The sequence below is a fragment of the Schistocerca cancellata genome, chromosome 4 (genome assembly GCF_023864275.1).
Source record: "Schistocerca cancellata isolate TAMUIC-IGC-003103 chromosome 4, iqSchCanc2.1, whole genome shotgun sequence".
In the NCBI taxonomy this organism is placed as follows: domain Eukaryota; kingdom Metazoa; phylum Arthropoda; class Insecta; order Orthoptera; family Acrididae; genus Schistocerca; species Schistocerca cancellata.
This window is the reverse complement of record NC_064629.1, coordinates 584,161,134-584,179,827: the sequence shown is the minus strand read 5'-3', so window position 1 is coordinate 584,179,827 and position 18,694 is coordinate 584,161,134. Positions and strand designations below refer to the sequence as shown.

At 43.0% G+C, this 18,694-nt stretch overlaps 1 protein-coding gene across 1 annotated transcript in view; it reads right to left on the bottom strand.

The window, feature by feature from the left end:
• Positions 1–18,694, bottom strand: part of LOC126183839 (relaxin receptor 1-like) — an 847,723-nt gene that overhangs the window by 189,841 nt on the left and 639,188 nt on the right. Inside the window, exon 11 of the mRNA XM_049926099.1 lies at positions 14,561–14,632. Coding sequence (XP_049782056.1) covers positions 14,561–14,632 — 72 coding nt within the window. The remainder of the gene's footprint in view (positions 1–14,560; positions 14,633–18,694) is intronic.

Here is an 18,694-nt window from a genome sequence, read left to right as displayed (position 1 = left end):
AAGGTGCGTAAGACATCTCCTCACGGGGACTGATGACCTCAGCAGATAAGTCTCATAGTGCTCAAGCTATCTCCTCACGTACATCTCCTCCAGTATGCTGATGACACTGCCATCCTTGCTCTCTATCCTACTCATCAGATTCCTCAAAGGTCCCTCCCAATCCATCTCAAGCAGTTTACATCCCGGTGCATTCAGTGACTTCTCATAGTAAATCCTTCTAAAACCCATCAATAATTATAGCGCGAACTGCCCACAGTTTCCGCGCCCGTAACTTTTACCTTATAATTCACTTCAGTCCTGTTCTGATAACTAGCACACTAAAGTAACACAATAACGCTTGATATCCAACTAACATGGAGATCCCATCTGATAACCATTCAACAGAAATCTCACAATAGACTACAGCTACCAATCTGCCGAATAGGGGGATTGCACCATTCCAATGTAGTCCACACCTTTAAATTCCTGATTCGACACACCCTCTGCTACTTCCCGGCGGGGTCAGGGATTTTCACCTGCCTCGAGATGACTGGGTGTTTGTGTTGTCCTCATCATTTCATCATCATCCCGGAAAGTGGCGAAATTGGACTGAGCAAAGATTGGGTAATTGTACGGGCGCTGATAACCACGCAGTTGAGCGCCCCACAAACCAAACATCATCATCATCATCACACCCTCTGCTACGTAAACGTAGCATGTTCTTCCCTTCCTCCGAAATTCTACCAAGTCCTATAGAGCCTAGAACTCCATACACTCTGACTAGCCTCTCAAAACTGCTAATGCTCTCCTACACGAATCCTTTATCAAAATACAAGATAACTCTCCTCTGTACTGAACACCTACTAATATGTAACACGACCTGTAAAACTGACGCTAACTAACGTGCAGTTCCCCTTGTTCTCCAATCCTAGTACTCTTCCGCGTCTATACCAAAACATCCCACAGCACTACACCTTCATACCCATCACATTCTGTCCGACGAAACTTTGATCGCTTTGTAACGGAAAAGCGTCACATTTAAATTTCAGTGGTGTGATGCAATTGCTAATTATTTCATTGTTAACAGGGGACAGAGATGTTGCAAATTGTTGAAATAACTAACAGAAATGCAGCCTGCTGACGTCGTCGACAAGTGCCGGTATTTCGAAAGCAGCATATCCTGCCATTTTCAAGGCATAAGTGGCAGGGTGTGCTCCTGTCGAGATATCAGCAGTTGGCGACGACGTCACCTGGCTGCAATCCCATAAGTCATTTTAACATTATATGCGCCTGGAGATTCTCAGATCTAGCATGTTATAAACTGATTACTAAAGTATAATCTGATTAGCAACTGCACGCTTTATTTCACTGTTATATACTTTTGAATTTGAAACGATCATATATAATCTCTTTTTGGAGAAGTAATAACTTATTATACATAAAGTGTGGTATTCAGCTAACGAAACTGGGAAGCTACATTGAAGTGCCAAGGAATCTGCTATACACGTGCGTATTCAAATACAGAGATGTGTAAACAGACAACATACAGGCAGGCAGAATAGGGGGCTGCGGTCGGCAACGCCTATATAAGACAACAAGTGTCTAACGCAGTTGTTAGATCGGCAACTGTTGTTACAATGGCAGATGATCAAGATTTAAGTGAGTTTGAACGTGGTGTTATAGTCGGCGCATAAGTGATGGGACACAGCATCTCCGAGGTAGAGATTAAGTGAGGAATTTCCCGTATAACCATTTCAAGAGTGTACCATGAATAACAGAAATCCGCTAAAACAACAAATTTCCGACATCGCTGCGGCCGGAGAAATATCCTGAAAGAACGGGAACAACGACGACTGAACAGAATCGTTCAACGTGACAGAAGTGCAATCCTTCTGCAAATTGCTGCAGATTTAAATGATAGGCCATCAACAAGTGTCATCGTGCGAACTATTCAACGAAACATAATCGGTATGGGCTTTCGGAGCCGAAGGAGCACTCGTGTAACCTTGATGACTGCACGACGCAAAGCTTTACTCCTCGCCCTGGCCCGTCAACACCGACATTGGACTCTTGATGACTGGAAACATATTTCCTGGTCAGACGAGTCTCGTTCCAGATTGTACCGAGCGGATGGACGTGTACGGGTATGGTGACAACATCATGAATCCATGGAACCTGCACGTCAGCAGGGGACTGTTCAAGCTAGTGGAGGCTTTGTAATAGTGAGGCGTGTGCAGTTGGAATGATATGGGACCCCTGATACGTCTAGATACGACTCTGACCGGTGACACGTACGTAAGCATTCTATCTGATCACCTGTATCTATTCATGTCCATTTTGCATTCCGACGGACTTGGGCAATTCCAGCAGGACAATGCAACACTCCACACGTTCAAAATTGTTACAGAGTGGCTCCAGGAGGACTCTTCTTAGTTTAAACACTTCCAGTGACCACCAAATTCCCCAGACATGAACATTAGTGAGCATATCTGGGATGCCTTGCAACGTGCTGTTCAGAAGAGCTCTCCACCCCCTCGTACCTTTACGGATTTATGGAAAGCCCTGCAGGATTCATGGTGTCAGCTCCCTCCAGCACTACTTCAGACATTAGTTGAGTCCATACCACGTCGTGTTGTGGCACTTTTGCGTGCTGGTGGGGGGCCCTACACGATATGAGGCAGGTGTACCAGTTTCTTTGGCTTTTCAGTGTATAAGGCCTGTGAACTGACTAGCTTTTCCGTAGTCGTTTTCGTTTCTGGAACGCCTTTTCTATGGGAGAATGTGCTATAGACTGACGCAGGGGACAGCGTCAGCATGTGGTTAGTAAGTGGCAAGTGCGCTCATCAAGATATTAATACGAGGGCTATTTTTTTGTCAAGGTCCGATCGATCGCGTAGTTAAAACCACAGTCATAATCCGATGAAGCTTTACGTAGATGTGTTACGCAGTGTTTCTAGTATGCTCGTTGTTCGCGTAACATTGCAGTTTTCAGTTCTGGGCATACAGTAACCACATAAAGATGTCTACAATAATAAAGTTTGCTGCCATGTGTGAAATGCATGGTGTCATTCCATTTCTTCACGCTGAGGGGTTTCACCTGTTTTCATCCAGCCCACGTAATGTTACTGTCGTGCGTGACAGCAAAGTGTGCCAATGGTGCAGGAACTTTGAAGCAGAATGCACAGGCGTTCATGATGCTGGCGATCAGGGTAGGAAGAGATTATCAATCGATGATCTTGCGCAACGAGTGGATAAGGCGATTCGACAAATCTTCTATGAAGGACAACGCAGAACAAGCTAAGAGGAACGTTGTCATCAGGTGTTGTTCCTCTCTATGTCAATGCTCGGTTGCAAACTGCAGCTGCTATAAAGACGCTCCTGCAGAGTTTTTGATGTGAGGTATTTGATCAACCTTTCTTTAAAGTCTCAACAATTTTCCCTCACTCTAAAATGGAAATTTGTGGTAGTTATCAACAGCTTCTATTTAAAGCGTTTTAACTTATAAGTGGTCTTTGATAAGACCGCGTCTTAATTTGATTACACTTACTGATAACTAGTATGTAGTACAGCAATAATGTAACAGACGGGCAATTACAATGAAGTGACAAAAGTCTGCGGAACCTCCCAATACTGAATCGGACCTCCTTTTGCATGGAGTAATGCTGCAACTCGACGTGGCATGGACTCAACAAGTCGTTATAGTCCCCTGCACAAATGCTGATGTATGCTGTCTCTATAGCCGTCCATAGTTGCGACATATTACCAATGCAGAATTTTTTGAACTAACTGACCTCTCGATTACGTCCCATAAATGTTTGATGGAATTTATATATAGCGATCTGGGTTGCTAAATCATTCACTCGAATTGTTCCCGAACATGGAGTATTGTCATCCATAAGAATTCCGTCGTCGTTTACGAACAAGAAGCCCAGAAATTGCTGCAAATGGTCTCCAAGTAGCCGAACATAATCATTTCTAGTCAATGATCGTTTCAGTTGGACCGGAGAACCCAGTCCCTTTCACGTAAACACGGCACACTCCATTATGGATCTTCGCACAGTACCTTGTTCACAATGTGGGCCCATGGATCTCTGCAATCTGCACCACGCTTTTTTTGTTATTCACGTCATGTGTTCCCGTGTGTGTTAAACACACATTTTACATCTTCAGAAAGCCAACAGCCACAGACATTATCATACATGCTTCATCCGACTACCCGCAAAATCAAAAATTAGCGGCCCTACGACACATGTTATACGTGCTAAATAATATCCCACTCAGCAAAGAAAATTATAAAAAAGAGTTACAAACAATACAACTCATAGCCACTAACAATGGTTACAGCACCCATATAGTAAAAAAACTCAATCAGATAATTAAAACACAACTAAATAAAAACCAAAACAAGCAGAGACCACAGAACCCCACAGACACTACAGCACACACGGGAACACAAAACAATAGCACTCATGACGTGAATAACAAAAAATGGTACAGTTTAAATACAAACACACAGCAACACACACGATAGCAACCATACTAAAGAAACAGGGATTACAAATAGCTTACAGAACAAGAAACACACTACAATCACATTTACAAATAACAGAAAAACCAAATAAATACCAAGAAGCAGGTATATACCAGTTAGAGTGCTAAGAATGTAAATCAGTATATGTGGGGATGACAAACAGGAACTTTAAAACTAGATATAAAGAACATATAAGAAGTTGGAAATATGAAAACATCACTCTACTTTCGCCGAACACCTGATGAAACGTGGACATAAACCATCCAACATGGAATGTGACATGATAGTTGTCAGAGTGAATAATCACAACAAAAAGTTTCTGACGTTGCAAGAAAACTTTAACATACAAAGAGCCATTGCAATGGGAAAGAAGGTACACAGTGACCAAATCCATATAAACAACAACTCCCTGATCATGCTAGCCATCAAAACAATAACATACCGAAATGAAAAGCCAGGGTAAACAATTAATGAATCTCCTTCCCCTCTTCTCTCTCTCTCTGCCTGTCTGTCTCTCTCTCACCTCCCCTCCCTCCAACACACACACACACACACACACACACACACACACACATGAACTCATATTTATTAAAAAAAATCATTTTCACACAGCAAAATACACCCACACCCACACACGAGACACACACACAAACAACACAAACTAATATATATATACAACAAATGAAAAACATCAAATACAACAGAAACAAAACACAGAAAAACACACAACAGTTGGCAGCACTAGACACTGAAAACACAAATACGTTGGTCACCAAATGGAAGTGAAAGAGAAACATGCGATGTGACAAATGTGTATAAACAGCGCCAGAAATCTTCCAGCTCGAATGTGAAGACCAACAAATACATCTCCAGGAACATATACATGTGTTAACAGCGCTTGAAATCGTAAGTAACATCGAACGATACATTCACAATATGGAACTTGTGCTACAAAAGTTTCTTCTAACGTAAAAAGCATGAGAAAAACGCGACAAAATGTAATATATCAGCATATTATATCTATCACATAATACGTTTCTTCTTCTTCTCTTCTCCTCAGCGATCATTGACCCTGTAGACCACGCGCTGCGTCACCTATCTGTATGTATAAAAAGGAACATGTATTTCAGCCCACTGATGATGCTTCCCAAATAAATGAAGCGAAACTCGTATGGCAACAAACAAACTGCCTTCATTTAGTTGCATAGACGGTACATACCTCAAAAATGGCTCTGATCACTATGGGACTTAACATCTGAGGTCATCAGCCCCCTAGAACTTAGAACTACTTAAACCTAAATAACCTAATGACATCACACACATCCATGCCCGAGGAAGGATTCGAACCTACGACCGTAGCGGTCGCGTGGTTCCAGACTGAAGCGCCTAGAACCGCTCGGCCACATCGGCTGGCTGTCAAATGGTTCAAATGGCTCTGAGCACTATGGGACTTAACATCTATGGTCATCAGTCCCCTAGAACTTAGAACTACTTAAACCTAACTAACCTAAGGACAGCACACAACACCCAACCATCACGAGGCAGAGAAAATCCCTGACCCCGCCGGGAATCGAACCAGGGAACCCGGGCGTGGGAAGCGAGAACGCTACCACACGACCACGAGATGCGGGCAAGAGGCTGGCTGTCACATACCGCCACAAACCTTACTTTTCTCTGATTAATTTACATAGCTTCAGAAAAAAACACTTCAGCCCACATAAATTGCTACCATTTTAAAACAAAATAAGGAAATAAATTAACCTTCTGTTACAGGGCCAACTAGAGGTGATAATCTGAAAATGTTCCAAGTGATCTCCAGTAATTGTGCTGTAATAAATGTAATAATGTAAACCGTAGTCGTGGATGCAAGATATTTCCATTCAAAATTATGGGCTGCAAGAATTGCACCATCTTACTTCAAGAATGAAATCAAAAGGTAGATAATACGGCGTGGTTGGTTCGTCTAAATACACTCCTGGAAATGGAAAAAAGAACACATTGACACCGGTGTGTCAGACCCACCATACTTGCTCCGGACACTGCAAGAGGGCTGTACAAGCAATGATCATACGCACGGCACAGCGGACACACCAGGAACCGCGGTGTTGGCCGTCGAATGGCGCTAGCTGCGCAGCATTTGTGCACCGCCGCCGTCAGTGTCAGCCAGTTTGCCGTGGCATACGGAGCTCCATCGCAGTCTTTAACACTGGTAGCATGCCGCGACAGCGTGGACGTGAACCGTATGTGCAGTTGACGGACTTTGAGCGAGGGCGTATAGTGGGCATGCGGGAGACCGGGTGGACGTACCGCCGAATTGCTCAACACGTGGGGCGTGAGGTCTCCACAGTACATCGATGTTGTCGCCAGTGGTCGGCGGAAGGTGCACGTGCCCGTCGACCTGGGACCGGACCGCAGCGACGCACGGATGCACGCCAAGACCGTAGGATCCTACGCAGTGCCGTAGGGGACCGCACCGCCACTTCCCAGCAAATTAGGGACACTGTTGCTCCTGGGGTATCGGCGAGGACCATTCGCAACCGTCTCCATGAAGCTGGGCTACGGTCCCGCACACCGTTAGGCCGTCTTCCGCCCACGCCCCAACATCGTGCAGCCCGCCTCCAGTGGTGTCGCGACAGGCGTGAATGGAGGGACGAATGGAGACGTGTCGTCTTCAGCGATGAGAGTCGCTTCTGCCTTGGTGCCAATGATGGTCGTATGCGTGTTTGGCGCCGTGCAGGTGAGCGCCACAATCAGGACTGCATACGACCGAGGCACACAGGGCCAACACCCGGCATCATGGTGTGGGGAGCGATCTCCTACACTGGCCGTACACCACTGGTGATCGTCGAGGGGACACTGAATAGTGCACGGTACATCCAAACCGTCATCGAACCCATCGTTCTACCATTCCTAGACCGGCAAGGGAACTTGCTGTTCCAACAGGACAATGCACGTCCGCATGTATCGCGTGCCACCCAACGTGCTCTAGAAGGTGTAAGTCAACTACCCTGGCCAGCAAGATCTCCGGATCTGTCCCCCATTGAGCATGTTTGGGACTGGATGAAGCGTCGTCTCACGCGGTCTGCACGTCCAGCACGAACGCTGGTCCAACTGAGGCGCCAGGTGGAAATGGCATGGCAAGCCGTTCCACAGGACTACATCCAGCATCTCTACGATCGTCTCCATGGGAGAATAGCAGCCTGCATTGCTGCGAAAGGTGGATATACACTGTACTAGTGCCGACATTGTGCATGCTCTGTTGCCTGTGTCTATGTGCCTGTGGTTCTGTCAGTGTGATCATGTGATGTATCTGACCCCAGGAATGTGTCAATAAAGTTTCCCCTTCCTGGGACAATGAATTCACGGTGTTCTTATTTCAATTTCCAGGAGTGTAATATGAGATGTGAAGATACTGTGGAAGCAAATCTGTACGCACTGTTTCTGACAAATCAAGCATTCTACTAACATTTTATTTCGTAATTTTTAAGGTAACAAAAAGGGACAGATCCTTGTTAACAGAAATTTTGGTGATTGTGCTTTAGGATTAATACAGTAATAGTTAATTTTTATTTTCTTATTTCAAATACCTAGTATGTACTTTGCTTAAATCCTATCCTTAAATTATTATTTGATAAGTGGAAAAATAGTTGCATTTAATGCTATGTTTGTGTAGTTCATTTACGTAAGACAGTGAAAACGTGCACCTTTGATGGGTCGCACTGTGACAGTACTTGATTAAATTCAGTTGCTTCGTTCCTCAAAATTAAAATAAATTCAGTCTGTAAATAATAGCTGAGTTCATTCTTGTTTGAAAACGTCCATAAAGTGACTGCTGGAAAAATAATTCGCTAAATATCTTTTGAGTTTCATTCTGATACTAAAAACTAAAAGTTATTTTTTTCAAAGATAAGTTCATGAACTGTTTCAAGTTTGAGGAACAGTATTATTCCCAAAATTCGTCCCTTCGGGATTGGCGACTAGTATTAGAAGGCAGAATTAATTGTTTCCAGAAGGAAAGTTCTCAAGATGAGTTTGTATTGATTCCTGGTTCAACTGTAAATACTAGCACTTTGTTTTAATGGGAAATCATTATACCATTACCAAAACGACAATTAAAGGTTAGAAGCGATTTGAAGTGTTAGCCTTTGTTTCTTGATAGAACGACCTCCTAGTCTTCACTAAACGCTCCGGAACAGGTACGATAGCCTAAATAACATTCAAACACACTTCGAAGTAGTTAACAGCTGTAACAGAGTCTAACTGAAGCCTAAATAGTTCTCAAAATATAAATTTTATTGCTCTTCGAGAGTTCGTACTTAGACGCTACGGAAGGCATTCAAGATTGTGGCAAGGTAACGCATCATTGCAACGCGACCAGCCACTTGTAATAAAAGACGACAAAAGTGCACTATAATTGGAAACAGAGCAGAGGTATGTAACTTCCTCTTATCCGGCCGTGAAATATGCCCAGATATACAGGCATCCTACCACATCTAGCAGGATACCCCTCTCCTTCCTTTGTTAGGGTTCTTGTGCCCACCACTCCCCTCCACGCACATCCTAAGCCTTGGTTCGGAACCTCTCTGTCAGCACCTTCGCCGCGCGGGATTAGCGGGATTAGCCGAGTCGAGCGGTCTAAGGCGCTGCAGTCATGGACTGTGCGGCTGGTCCCGGTGGAGGTTCGAGTCCTCCCTCGGGCATGGGTGTGTGTGTTTGTCCTTAGGATAATTTAGGTTAAGTAGTGTGTAAGCTTAGGGACTGATGACCTTAGCAGTTAAGCCCCATAAGATTTCACACACACCTCAGCGCCTTCCCAGATTTCTTAAACAAACATCCATCCACATAAACCCCTATTACACACCACCCAAAACCATACAAATACCTTAAAACCCTGACCCACGGCAGTCTACATAAACTCACCATTTCATTCTCCTATGTGTAAATATTTCAGACAATCAGCAAATCGACCTTTTATCTTTTAACCAACGCAACTCACCATTTGTCTTTTACTTTTGTGAAAACATTCAATTTTTAACTGTATCAAAAAATTTACTGGTTTAAAATTTATGGAATCGTTTAGCTGTAGCCAACACCAGGCCGATGGTGCAAGAGGGAAATAATAATAACGGAAAAGTAAGATGACTGTGCGCCCAGTGTTCGTGTAACATTTACTGATTGTCAAAGTATTTAATTCGTGTTTTTCCGCTTAATAGCATACTCTAAGTTTGGCTAAGACTAAAATTTTATACTAGCGCAAAAAAAAAAGAAAATTACAGCTGCAGGAAGTATCAAATCATTTAAGGTAAGTTGTCAGTTCGCCTATTCGATTCAGACTTGAAAATGCAATGATATAATTTCATTATTGCTCAAGGTTTCTCATAAGAAAAACTCAATTCAATAAGAAGATCAGGAAAGATTTTCCTGATCACGCACACATTTTGAATCAGAGGAGTTCATTAGGTCGTTGGTCATAATCGCCAAGCATAGCTTAAAAGCACTACTGATAAAGGAACCTAATATTTTTCGATTCTGCTATGTTTCTGTCGCACGTAATTGTCTCTTTCCAATCAAAGTCATTCTGAGACCGAATTTTAAAGTCAAGGTTGCAAGGTAGAATACGCCACGTGTAGTCCAAAACGTCTGAATAACACAGTCGTACTTGTATACGTTCAGGATACTGCTTACACGTTCGTAAAGCCAAAATCATTGACGAACAAAAAGCCACTAACCTAAAGTCAGGCACTTTTGCATTGCACATAGTGGAACCCACATCAAGCTGAACCAAAACATTTCTTCTGATTCTACAATCCACTCTTTTCATCATTGCCCACTCACGAACTAATTACTGACATACGTCAAGAACAGAGCTTCTCACATATAAGACGACCAGTAGTGCTCGGTTAAGCCGACCAATCGAAGGCCCGTGTTCCTCGAGTTCCTGTAGCGAATCATGACTTTTCCTTCATTTTGGAATCCAACAAATGTAATATTGTTATTGAGATAGACACAGGAGGTAGACGTTACCAAAGCACATGATCTTGTAGACAGGAATGTGTTGTTGAATGGTCTCTGTGCCAGAGGACTGGACGCAGAACACACGAATTAGCAAGGGATGCCTTGAAAGGCACAACTGCTAGGGTCATAAATCGAGGCACAGTGTCGGAAACCTTTGAAATAAAGGCAGGAGTTCGTCAAGGCGCTGAGTTGCCACGGATTCAGTTGAACTTGCCACTGTATGACGTGCTCCAACAGTGCAGACTGGTGTACAAAGCCATTGTTATTGAAGGTGTACAAATTGGGTACAAAATAAAACATAACACCACAGTAGACTGCCCAGTATTTGCCGTTGACATGGCTTTGCTAATGATAACGAAGAAACAGCAAAAGTGACACTCGAAAATGTTGCTGTCGTTGAACCATAAGCGAGCCTTAAGACAGCGTACTAAAATATCAACATCTTGAAAGCAGAGACCTACTGGAAGATTGAAGGTCAAGAGGTGAAATATATGAACAGCTTCCGTTACCTAGGGCAAAACATAACAGGCTAGTTAGAGACCAACAAGGCCATAATAAACAGTTCCCAAACGCTGCAGAAACGGCTATATTTTGGAAAGACAAAGTGTGGAAAGAAAAAGCTGTCCAGGAACCCTATACTGAGACATAATAATTATGTAAAAAATCAGAGATATCTCATTTTACTCAGCGAAAGGAGAAGGGGAAACGAAAGATTTATAAGTGACAAGTGGGGCACGAATGAATAAGATGCAGCCTGGATGGATGGATCGAGCCAGGGAATGTATGAGAGTGTTGAAACAATTTCAAGCGCGATGCTGAACAGAAGACTGACATTTGCCGGGCACTTCATGAGGATGGAGGGCAACAAGTTGAGGAAAAAGACATAAAACGCAACATGCTTAGTAGTGATTAACTAGAAGAAAGATCTCACAGAGTATTGGAAACCAATTGGAATAAGCGACTACATCCACACCCATGACTGCAGCATAAGTTCAGCAATAGGGATATACTAGAAGGTCGTAGGTGGACTGATGCCAGAATCAAAATTAGGGCCGACCGTTGTGGCCGAGCGGTTCTAGGCGCTTCAGTCTGGAACCGCTAGACCGCTACGGTCGCAGGTTCGAATCCTACCTCGGGCATGGATGTGTGTGATGTCCTTAGTTTAGTTAGGTTTAAGTAGTTCTAAGTTCTAGGGGACTGATGACCTCAGATGTTAAGTCCCATAGTGCTCAAAGCCATTTCAAAATTAGGATCACGGAAGCAGAGAGAATCAGCAGCAGTAAAAGAATGAATAACTACTGGAAACAAAGAAGACGTGATGGAAAATTCACCCGTAATCCTAAAGGGTCGAAATAAACCAAATAAATGAAAACAAACATGAAAAATTCCTACAACTCCAGTTTTTTAGTTAGTCTAAATGTGTTACGTAGTACTAAACTATACTGAGACATAATAATTATGTAAAAAATCAGAGATATCTCATTTTACTCAGCGAAAGGATAAGGGGAAACGAAATATTTATAAGTGACAAGTGGGGCACGAATGAATAAGATGCAGCCTGGATGGATGGATCGAGCCAGGGAATGTATGAGAGTGTTGAAACAATTTCAAGCACGATGCTGAACAGAAGACTGTACTACTACAGAAGACTGTAGTACTAAACCACGCCATTGTCCTTGAAAATGTTATATGATCTGACAATTTCAATGATATTTTAACACCGTGTTCCAATATTATACATTTCCCATAAAATAACTTAAATATTAGGCCTTCTATAGTCTTCTGAGTTACACGTTTGAGTTAATTTTATGTCAACATATTGCGAAAATTTCATGTTGTGATTTTCGATTCGTTTCATGAAAACAATTGAATGGATAAATTTTAAATTTGGCAAAGGTAAGTCTCTAAATGTTGTGAACATGAAACTAAAGTAAAATATACATTGACGAAAAGAATCACAGTACCAAGAAATAATTAATTTAAAGTAACGAAATTTCGTGAGTACATTTGTCTAAGTAATATATTTAAGTGATTAACATTGCAATTTCACAGTTTATTATAAGCGCGACATATGCCATTGCAAATGCGAAATGCTGGTACATTAATAACCGGTGTATCTGCCAAAATGTTTAATATAAGCTCGCAAACGTGTGGTGTACAGGTGCAGTACGCCAGTTTGTGGGACAGATTATCATGCCTGGTGCACTTGATCAGTCAATACGGGGACGGTTAATGCTGTTTGTGAATGATCTGGAGTTGTCGTCCGAGATGTCCCATATGTGCTCGATTGGAGACAGATCTGGTGATCGAGGAGCCCAAGGCAACATGTCGACAAATTCTAGAGCATGTTGGATTAGGAAAGCGGTATGTGGGCTAGCGTTATCCTGTTGGATAACACCCTCTGGAATGCTGTTCATGAATGGGAGCACAACAGGTCGAATCACCAATTGACGTACAAATTAGCAGTCAGGGTGCGCGTGACAACCGCGAGAGTGCTCCTGCTGTCTTACGAAATCGCACCTCAGACCATAACTCCAGCTGTAGGTCCACTGTGTTTAACACGCAGACAGGTTGGTTTCAGGCCCTCAACTAGCCTCCTTCTAACCAACATACAGCCATCACTGTCACCGAGGCAGAACCAGCTATCAGGAAATACAACAGACCTCAACCCCGCCCTCAAATGAGCTCTCTCTTGACACCACTGAGGTCGCAAATGGCGATGGTTTGGGATTAGTGGAATGCACGCTACAGGGCGTCCGGCTCGGAGCTGTCCTTGGAGTAACCGATTTGTAACAATTCTTTGTGTCAGTTTGGTGCCAACTGCTGCACGAATTGCTACTGCAGATGCAGTACGAAGCAGCAGAGCCATACGCTGAACACAATGGTCTTCCCTCTCGCTAATGTCACGTGGCCTGGCTGTCCTGAGCCCCGTATTCTTGCGACCGTACATTCTCATGACCACCGCTGCCAGAAATCATGTGCAGTGGCTACATTCTTGCCAAGCCTTTCTGCAGTATCACAGAAGGAACATCCAGCTTCTCGTAGCCCTATTGCACGACCTCGTTCAAACTCAGTGAGATGCTGATAATGACGTCTTTGTCACCTTAAAGGCGGTCTGCTGACTTCAACTCACCACGTCCAATCTCAAAGTTAACTAACGTTCACCACCATTACCTACATTAAAGCAACCTCATTTGCATATTCATAGTGGCGCTCCTAGTGCAACTCTTATGTAACTGGTGCGAAATTTAAGTAGACATCATCTTTCAGATGTAGAAACACGCCTACCAAGTTTCTTTTACGTCGCACTACTGCTTCTTGATGTAGCGATTTTTCTTCCGTCAATATATGTCTTGTCATACAAACCAAAATTATCAGGAAATACTGTGCAATATGTTGAAGCAACACGCTTGCTTCTTGAGTTGGGGATTTCCCGATTGATGTCAGACAAAATATTGATATTTTGTTTCTGTACTTGGCTCCGGCTATAGGCTCTTTCTCGCACAAGGCTACCAACCAATTTGCCTCTTTCAATACGGAGGTGACAAACATCTATTAATTACGAGTAGAAACAGTTCCATATTCTTCACTGGCTTTCTGCTTGTTTATTTAGTGGGTTTTAATACCTCGTAATAGTGGCAGAATAAGGCACTGCTCATGCACTTGAAGTGGATCTGGGAAACCTTAACAAGTAGAAAAGCACAGGATAAAATATGCTAACATTTGCAGCTCTTTCACGAATGCTTCTCATGTCTTGCTTGAAAGCTGGACTTGTCACCAATCAACTCGTAAAGATTATAATCATTTTCTTACACTATCAAAGTGATTCAGCGATGAGCGTAATGTTATATGTTAACCGACTGTATCTCATTTTTATGAAACACAGAGGAATCTGATCTTCCTTTGAATACCACTTGATGAGAATTATCGGTGAATATAAGTTTTCATTTCATCACAGATTTTATTTACGTGAAGGGCCATGCGTGCAGAAAGTTACTAAAATTTTTTAAGTGATGTTACAGTCGTAATACTCACAATGACTGAAGATTTGTCAGGTTTTGGAATAAATCTCCTGGTATGAAGGTAACTGGATTATTTCCAAGGGACCTGCAAATAGAAAAAAAACAGGTTTACTTACATATAATCTGTGACAGTTCTTCAAAACGTGTGATACCTTAATTTAGCTTCCACAACTACTGTTCGTAGTTTTCAGCATAAGAGGCGCGAAACAATTAGTATATCCTTTTCGAATTAAAATAATTATTAGTCACTTATCGATAGTTATTTTCAATTTCCGAAATTTTCCCTTACAGAAAGCACAGAGCTATGCACTGCATTTCTCAGTCTTCCTTAGAAGAGCATTAGGACGCTGAGCAGTCACAGAGAATTGGTGACACTTTTTGAAATACTTGCAAATTCAAACCCTAGCACAGTAGTACAGGAGAGAGTTGTTGGATTATAATTATCTGGACCACCTGCGAGCTACTCGTACATATAAATCCTTATTTAATTCCACAAAATATCAGTTTTCAAAAATCATACTTCTTATCCGTCGTTATCGACGTCTTACAAGAGTAATGGAGACCCATTCACAAGAAGTATTTAGTAGTATGTTCGTTAGTCCAATATTCTGTGCAATTAATAGTAAAAAAAGTTTCTAAATGTGTGGATTGTTGGCTTCGAGGCCTCAGTCTTTAGACAAAAGCCATCAGTACCCTAAGCACACAAGATTAACGCTGGTATAGTGCCTGACAAATGTGCAGAAAACATGTAAAAGTTACCATTACCCTACCACCAGGAATAGTCAATATAACTGTATAATTTTGTTCCTCATTTTGTTGTATACAACCTACTTAACCCCTATTTTTAATGCATTTTCCTCTCTTCTGCCTATTGAACGTGTATCTACAGCTGCAGAAACGGGGTGGAAATTACCTAAAAAAATCACGAAAATTGGTAATTCCCTCTTTGTCTCTTGCAACAAGGACTCGGGTACAGCCGCGCGGGATTAGCCGAGCGGTCTCAGGCGCTGCAGTCATGGACTTTGCGGCTGATGCCGGCGGAGGTTCGAATCCTCCCTCGGGCATGAGTGTGTGGATGGATCTGAGCACTATGGGACTTAACAGCTATGGTCATCAGTCCCCTAGAACTTAGAACTACTTAAACCTAACGACATCACACACCACCCAGTCATCACGAGGCAGAGAAAATCCCTTACCCCGCCGGGAATCGAACCCGGGACATGAGTGTGTGTGTTTGTCCTTAAGATAATTTAGGTTAAGTAGTGTGTAAGCTTAGCAGTTAAGTCCCATAAGATTTTAAAAAAAAATTCCGGTACTTCTGGTTTTCGATAGCTGTTGTTACAGCGAGCCGTTTGTTCACGATCGGGGAAGCTTGTCTATCTTGTTATTGGCACAGCGTTTATGAATTTTTGCCGTGTTCATGACCAAGGAGAAGAAGAAGCTACGATACAAGTGCCCAGGTAGAAAAGAACAATTGTAAGTTTATTAAGCCTCAGGAGCAGAATACAATAACACCTCAAGAACATGCAGGCCTATCACAGTTCCGAGGTAACTCTAAGGAAGAGTACTTATGGCCGACTAGGTGCTAGTATTTTATTTATGAGGGCACGAATCGCCGTGTACTAAGGCAGTGGCAGTAACGTCTGAAAACTGTAACATGTTTGCCTATGCAGCACGGCAGTGCAGTGAGTCCCACTGGGCCATGATACGTAGCAAAGATTGGTATCGATTTTTGCATACTGATACTGTGTCGTTATGCTAGATTACCACTTATTCTGTAGTATAAATCGAAATGGAGGTTACACAACGACCAGAAACGCGAGAAGCAATTTAAAGTGAAGCCGTTGAAGTTCTGAAGCGCCAGGTAGCCGCGTTACTCCAGGGTAAAGGAGAACAAAACCGGCGTAATTGGTAGTTTCAGACTGAACTGGAAGCGTTACAAGTCGCGACTAGGCTGACGCAATCTTAGTAAGGGGATTCCACGACGTTAGTGAACGTTCCTGTCCCATACATTGGTCCTATGGTGGCTAGTCTCATTTCGCCTTTTTCTGAGAAACATCTGAGGATGTATTAGCATATCTGGATGATATGAGAAAGCAGATCGATTAGGGAATTGGTTTGATGCTACATGTCTGTCTACGGTTAACGGGTGACGCTAAAACATATGTCACATACCAGGTAACCCTTAGTACAACACAGACATCTGACCAACTGGCCGATGGGCTTAGACAACGCTATCATAAGCAAAATATTGCCAAATTTTTAAGGGAAGCTCATGGGATTTACACAGAAGCACACTGAGTCTAGAGGTATTCTCTGATAGAATTCGTAAGGTGAAATCGCAGATTCAAAAATTGACGCACAGTGCAGAGGCACAGTGCAAAGGCAGTAGTGAATATGGTCTTGGATTTACTCGTAAGCGATATTTCGGCGGATATGTGACGACACGTGAGGATGGAAAATCCTAGTGATCTTGCGTCAGTTATCAGGATTTCCATATAGCTGGAAGAAAAAAAATGTTCAAATGTGTGTGAAATCTTATGGGACTTAGCTGGTAGGTCATCAGTCCCAAGGTAACACACTACATAACCTAAATTATCCTAAGGACAAACACAAACACCCACGCCCAATGGAGGACTCGAACCTCCGCCGGGACCAGACGCACAATCCATGACTGCAGATAGCTGGAAGAGATAGATATTGCGACTCAGAAACGGAGTGTTCGTTCGTATTCTCCTCTGCTTCAGATGCGGACAAGTAGGCCTCTGAAGAAGCAGCGGAACCAGTCTCAATGTTTTTAGTGTCGTGATGTTGGGCGTAAGACACGTGATGGCAGAAGTAGGAAGCAGGATAAACACAATCGAAGGAAGAGTTAGTTACACGCAATCGGAACTATCGTAATCCTCAGAGTTCATTCCCAATAAAACGGTACACTGCAAGGACATGTGTTCGCTTGACACAATAAATAATGAGGAACATAAATTCTGGGTGGTCACTAGTGATATCTTGTCGATTGTTAGTAGGACAGAACGGAACGACTGAGTGGCAGATTTCATGAATGGGATGGTTAGGGTGTTAAAAGATACTACTGGCGTTATGTAGATGCCTGTAAGTTGGTTTGATGCAGTTCAGAAAAGAAGTATAGTCGTATCCACTTCGCTATTTTGTGAAGATGTGGAGTCTGAAGAAGTTGTAGTGCCGACCGAAGTACATGCGGAATGTACTCAAGTAAATGAGTGTGTCAGTAGTAACATGACTTTACACCACTGGGTGTTAATGGTTGTTATTTTGAGGTCGTGGAGCCTGGGATGGATGTGTAGGAAACTTCATGTGCTACTGAGCTTTTTGTCGTTCAGAGTGGTGACTTTAAAATACACTGAAGAGCCAAAGAAAATGGTCACCTGCCTAATATCGTGTAGGGACCTCGCTAGCACGCAGAAGTGCCGAAATACGACTTGGCATGGACTCGACTAATGTCTGAAGTAGTGCTGGAGAGAACTGACACCATGAATACTGCTGGGCTGTCCATAAATCCGTAAGAGTACGAAGGGGTGGAGATCTCTTCTGAACAGCACGTTGCAGGGAATCCCAGATATGCTTAAGAATGTTCATGTCTGAGGAGTTCGGTGGCCAGCCGAAGTGTCTAAACTCAGAACAGTGTTCCTGGAGGCACTCTGTAGCAATTATGAACATGTGGGGTGTCGCATTTTACTGCTAGAATTGCCTAAGACCGTCGGAATGCCCAATACACATGAATGGATGCAGGTGATCAGATAGGATGCTTATGTACATGTCACATGTCAGAGTCGTATCTAGACGTATCAAGGGTCCCATATCACTCCAACTGCTCACACCCCACACTATTACAGAGCCTCCACTAGCTTGAACAGTCCCCTGCTGACATACATGGTCCATGGATTCATGAGATTGTGTCCATACCCGTACACGTCCATCCGCGCAGTACAATTTGAAACGAGACTCATCCGACCAGACAACATGTTTCCAGTCATTAACTGTTCAATGTCGGTGTTGACGGGCCCAGGCGATGCGCAAAGCTTTGTGTCGTGCAGTCATCAAGGGTACACGAGTGGGTCTTCGGCTCCGAAAGACTATGTCGATGATGTTTCATTGAATGGTTCGCACGCTG